This window comes from Lupinus angustifolius, chromosome LG12 (genome assembly GCF_001865875.1).
Source record: "Lupinus angustifolius cultivar Tanjil chromosome LG12, LupAngTanjil_v1.0, whole genome shotgun sequence".
NCBI classification, from domain to species: domain Eukaryota; kingdom Viridiplantae; phylum Streptophyta; class Magnoliopsida; order Fabales; family Fabaceae; genus Lupinus; species Lupinus angustifolius.
Window position 1 is genome coordinate 11370732 of NC_032020.1, and position 6352 is coordinate 11377083.

Here is a 6352-nt window from a genome sequence, read left to right on the forward strand (position 1 = left end):
TTCACGGGGTGTGAAGAGAAAGGGGAATATATTCAATTCTTTCTTTCACGGGGTGTGAAGAGAAATGGAATTGATTCACTTGGAAAGGGGTTTTCCAAGGGTATAAGAATTAGGGAGTGTGTAAGGTACATAGAGATCTCGGGGTGAGATATTGTAATTACAACTCATAATTCTTAGTGGAAAAATCTCTTGTGCGGCAAGAGTACTAGATGTAACATTCAGTGGACAGGAAGGTGAACCAGTATAAAAACTCCTTGTGTACTCTCTTTTCCTTATCTCTTTCATTTTATTTCCTATTATTTTTCTGCATATTGTTCCGCTGCACTTTAACTTTGATTTTGCAGAAAAAATGGCCATTATTTTAAAACAACTAAAGCCGAAAACCGCATGGAACGATGAAGATAAAAAGAAGGTACAATATTGTGCTTCACATACTAACCTTTGCACTTGGCATTGATGAGTTTTTCAGGGTATCTAATTGCAAATCTGCAAAGGAAATGTGGGACACCCTTGAAACAATTCATGAAGGAACCGAAGAGGTAAAAAGGTCAAGACTTAATACTCTCTCCCAAGAGTATGAAATGTTTCGCATGAAACCTGGAGAGAAGATCCTTGATCTACAAAAGAGGTTCACTCATCTTACAAATCACCTTCTGGCACTCGGAAAAGTTCTATCAAACAGTGATCTAAATCTGAGAGTCTTGAGATCACTTACCAGGACTTGGCAACCAAAGGTAACTGCTATATCTGAAAAGAAAAGTCTTTCAAAAATGTCTTTGGCTGCCTTGTTTGGAAAATTGCAGGAACATGAGTTAGAACTTAGCCAATTAGACCAACATGAGGAACAAGAGAAAAAGAAGAAGAACATTTCTCTGAAAGCAAAAGTTGACAAATATGATTCATCCAGTGACGAATCAGAAAATGATGATTCAGATGACATGAGCATGTTCGTAAAGAAATTCAGCAAGTTCCTTAAAAGGAACAAAGGTGCAAGAAGTGGTCAAATAAAGAAGTTCTCCAAGAACAATGATGCCTCCAACTCAAGTCAAAATTTTACATGCTTTGAATGTGGCAAATCTGGCCACATGAAGATGGACTGTCCAAACTTAAAGAAAAGTTCCTTCAAAGGAAAGAACGACACTAAGACCGGACGAAGGGCATACATAGCTTGGGAAGATAACAACACCAGTTCATTTTATTTCCTATTATTTTTCTGCATATTGTTCTGCTGGACTTTAACTTTAATTTTGCAAAAAAAACGGCCATTATTTTAAAACAACTAATTCCCCCCCCCCCCTCTTAGTTGCACTCTGATACTTACACGAGAGACTGTCGCTCAAACGACAAATTCATCAAAACAGACTCAATTCTCTGTCGGACTCTCGCCCAAAAGAGAGATTGTTGTTCAAGTGACGAATCCACCAAAAACTGGTCAAAATCTCCATCTGATCCTCGCCCGGGCGAGGGATTGTCGCTCAGGCGCCAAAATCGCCTAGAACAGGCCAAGCATGCTGTCTAGCCCTCGCCTAGGCGTGGCTGTCTTAGTGGTCAAGCGTGTCTGGCTCGTCCAGGCGTGGCTGGTCTGGTGGCCATGACCACTCTCTCAACATTTTGGGCCACCGGATCGAATATCACCGCTATTTTCGATCCCTACGCGTTTTAGTTTCTCGAGTGGTGTTCTTTCATGGATAACTACCACAATACTTGATATTTTAAACTATCCTAAGGCATACAGCTTAAGAAGTCATCCTCACTTAATCCAGACATGCAATCATTTGGTTAAGTACAGGTTTCTAAAAAAACAAATATAACTCCCAACTTTTGAGTTAGTTGGGAGATCCGGGTGTCATATTCGGATACCACTATGTCACGAATAATTCTCCCTCACCTTGGGTTGTAGAGCGATTGCTATCCTTTAAGTGAATGGGTGGGTTGTCCGCCTTCGAACGCCTCGAAACTAAACACAAACGCCAATCAGTGATTTGCTAGTTAAATCTTTTACCTACTAACTTTAAGGTAAATACATCATGTTAATCTATTTTAAGAACATTCGAGACTTTCATCTATCCGGTCCAAGATTCATATTCTTGAACCATCCTTTATCCTCGAAAATCTCGTTCACGATTCTCATTTTGTTCATGGTCATTTCAACACCTTCTTTACAAGGGTTGATCCCATACTCAAAATGACATTTTAAATCAAAACACCATTTGATTTCATACTCATCTTATTGAAACAAAATGAACAACATGCAAATTTTTAAACACTAAAACAGCCCCATGAACAACAAGATTTCATGGTTTCAAAACATCGATTTTGTAAATTCACGAGAACCCATTTTTCGAGTTCTTGAGTATAACAAGAGTTAGGAAAATTATTAGAAAATTTTCATGGTTGAAAATGTTTGTAACATATGTACAAACATCATACTAAAATCTCATAAACACTTAACGGTTAGATTCTAAGAGATGAAGAACGAAAAAGAATGAAGGCTTACCTTGGAGTTTTTGAGAATCAAAGTGAAGAAGAAGACTGAAATGCCAAGGGTTTATCTAAGTTAGAGGGGGCTCTTTTAAAGGCAATGAGTCTGGTCTGGGGAGGGAAAAACCAAAGGTTTTCAAAGAGTAAATTGTGTAATGGGTAGATGAAGGGGTTTAAGGGGTTTTGTGTAAGAGATGAGCATTTTTGCTTGCTTTCCAAGCAAGTTTCACTAGTGAAAGTGAAGTGACCTCTTCAGTGAAACATTCGTGATTAAACCATGCCGAGTATTGTTGGCTAATACTCGGCTGGATATTAAAAATCTTCCAATTTCAGTTTACGGTTAGAACTTCAAAACACAGAATTCGGAGTGAAAAATATTTAGAAATGCGTCATGGACAAACTTGATGTCTATCTTGAATCAAAACAATATTTTGAACCCAACGGCGCAATCCGAATTCGATTTTGAGCTACGAAAATCAAAAACACATTATTGGGCCGAATTCAGGCGAATTTGGGCCCGACGACAGCTCAAAAACTTTCTGTCACGGAAAATTACGAAAGTTGACCATAAAATAGAATTTCACAAAATAGGACTAACACTCAACTACAGTTTAGCCTAAATCATTACTGATTAATTTCTAAAATTAAATCTTGTTAAAATACATAATTAATTCAACATACATCGAAAATTCACGGTGTTACATTTTATGCACATGATGATTTTTGTTGAAATAATTTAATGATGTGTGATAATCAACTTGATACTTACATCATTATTACTCATAGTAATGTTGAATTTTTTTTTGACATGAATGAATAATCTTTCAGATAAAGTTAGCAATGATTTTACTTGTTGCCTCAACGTGAGAAAGTGTCTTTTCAACTTGAAAGAGTTGATCATTGGATAAGTTTAAAATATGAATCACGTAAAGATCAATTAAAAATGATCTAATTTATCCGATTAGACATATTTAAATAGTGATCTTAACATTAATATGTTCATCATTCTATAAATAATAATATTTGTTATTTTAATTTTTAAGGTATAATGCATGTTCATCCTTGGGGTCTTAGATCTTGTTACCAAAGTGACAACTACATGTAGGATTCATGTTAAATCTAAACTTGCACCACAAGAAATAACAAAAAAAAAACAGAATTATTTTTTGTCAGGATGCAAGCAATCCTGAGCCACCACTTGAATCAATTGTAGCTAATTAAAAAAAAACAAAGAATTGTATAAACCAAACACAGTAATGCTCGATATTAAGTTCCAATTATTTGCAACACTGTATAGAAAGTCATAAAAGATAGAGAGAAAATTATAACCTAAAGTGCCAAGATTTAAGCCATAATTCTCAATAACTGCAACTCCTTTAACACATTCACTTCAATCATTCTTCATCCACTCCCTCAAAAGCCCATGCACGGGTTCTTCGAATATCCTTCTCTTCTGCAGTAGTATAATCATTCACAACTCTAAAGAAGTTCCTCACAAACTTAACGCTCTTGTCCTGAATCAAATCAGCCATTGCCTGGCACAGAAAATCAAGAACATCCTTCATGTTCAGGTAATTAGCAGCGAGGAGCAACTCCTGCAACTCTTTAAAAAAAAGGATGAGATCGTGACCGTGTATAAATCTTTATACTTACAGTTCATAGATATTACACCCTTTCTATATTAATCTCCAATGTATATATATTGACTGTAATATTTATCTACTATTTATTTGCATTATTTATATTTAAATGTCAATGATGATAAATATGAGTGATAAATGATGCAATAACAGTACAAAAAACTCTAACATTGTTAATACATATATTTTTATCATAAAATATATGAAATTTTATAAATGAATAATGAATGTGCACAAAAATTTTAATATTTTTTAAGCTGATACAATAATAATTAAAATCTTCAACTCAGTAATTGTTTGTAACACAATTAGATCATTTCAATAAATAAGTTATATGTTACAATAATAATATTTATATTCATAAATGTACTAAATTTATTATTATATATAACTTAACTAATATGTAGTTTATTAATTAATGAATCATATCTTGAATCATTGTACAACTATATCAATACAATTTTTTTTTTAAAGCAAAGGTGCCTTGCACCAATATGTATTAAAAATGGGCCTAATAGACGAGCATATAAATCTATAGGCAGGCAAATCTGCCTTGTTTTCACAAATTCAGAGCAAATTAGACTAGGCATAATATTCCACCAAGTGCTTGATCTAGTATGAATACCATGATTAGCAAGCTTATCCGCACAAGTGTTCCCTTCTCTGAATATGTGAGAGATGCTGAAATTCATATTACCCAAGAGAAGCTTGCATCTAACAAATCTGTTATGTAATTGCCAAGGAGGATTGATTGACCCTTTCAAAATACTAACCACCAATGTTGAGTCACATTCCAGCTAAAGGTTCTTCCAACCTTTGTGATGAGCTATCTCAATAGCAAGGATTGTCGTATGCAATTCAGCAAACAGAGCATTGTTGATATCCAGATAGGTTGCAAAACAAGCTATGAAATTTCCATGATGATCTCTGAAAATACCTCCTCCTCCTGCATGACCGGGGGCACCATGGGCAGAGCCATCTGTATTAACTTTAAGCACACCCCAAGTAGGCCTTTTCCAAATCACCTCAGAGTATGAAGGAGCCTTGCTATAATTAAGAGGGACATTGAAAAATTTCAATATGCTGAATTCATGCAGAGAAGAGAAGGCAATTGCATTAGAGCATGATCCATCTAGAGTAGTTCCTCTTCTAATCTTAGCAATTTCTTGGGCCATAGATATTTTCCTGCCTTCAAACCTTAACTGGTTTCTGCAGTACCAAATGGTGCTAATTGTGTGGATAATACAGGCTAAGGACACATGCTTTAGCAAAGGACTCCAGACTGTTTTGGAGAAAGCCATGATATTATCATTAATTGAGGAGCAGTCTAGGGAGTTTGAGAAAACATCCCTCAACCAAGACCATAGATAAGCAGCAAAGGGGCACTGCAAGAAGAGGTACTCTGTTGTTTCAGTATTGGCTCTGTAGAGGCTACACATGGAAACAATGTCACACCCTCTTTTCTGAATATTTTCATCAGTTGGCATACGATTCTTCCATATTCTCCAGAGGATGAAAGACTTCGAAGAGGCAATGTGTGTTGACCAGATGTGCTTTAGGCCAGAAGGAGGATCGGGATTACACACACAAGCAAAGATAAGCTTTTAGAGATAGCTTACCATCATTAGAGTTGCTCCAAACCAGCTTGTCCATGCCCTCTGAGGCTATAGTAGAAGCAATTTTCCTACTGATCATAGGGTACCTTGTGGCTAAAGTATTAGGTATGATCCAGTTAGAGTTATCTATGAAGTCAGCAACCTTAGCCTGCAAGGTAGAGTGAATATGAGGGGAAATATCCAACAGCTCCACTAGAGGGTCCCCTAGCCAGTTATCTGTCCAAAAATTGATGTTGTGCCCCTCTCCAACCAACCAGATTGAGTTCTTAAAGACCAAATTTCATTGCTCCTTGATACCAGGCCATATAGATGATTTAAAGTATCTAGTAGGTTTAGATCTGCTACAACCAAATCTGTTTTTGTAGAACTAAGCCCATTCATGATTAGAAGAAACCATTTCCCAAGCCAATTTCAACATAGCAGCTTTGTTAATCATAGATATAGACTTAATACCAAACCTCCATCAGCAAGGGGGTTGCAAACCTGATTCCAGGCCACAGTTACCAGCTTTTTGACCTCAGTGTCACCAGACCAGATGAAGTTTCTGATTTTCCTATCCAATGTCTTGAGCAATTGAGTTGGCCACTTGTAGATGTGGAAGCTATATAATAGCAT

The 6352-nt window shown here is 36.2% G+C and overlaps 1 protein-coding gene across 1 annotated transcript; it reads right to left on the reverse strand.

The window, feature by feature from the left end:
• LOC109361883 lies at positions 4919 to 5608 on the reverse strand. The gene has a single exon (XM_019607412.1). The coding sequence runs from the start codon at positions 5606 to 5608 to the stop codon at positions 4919 to 4921; it is 690 nt and encodes a 229-aa protein (XP_019462957.1).

Bases quoted from the DNA above. Each gene is read 5' to 3' on its own strand.
- LOC109361883 (XM_019607412.1), bottom strand. From the start codon at position 5,608: ATGCCAACTGATGAAAATATTCAGAAAAGAGGGTGTGACATTGTTTCC.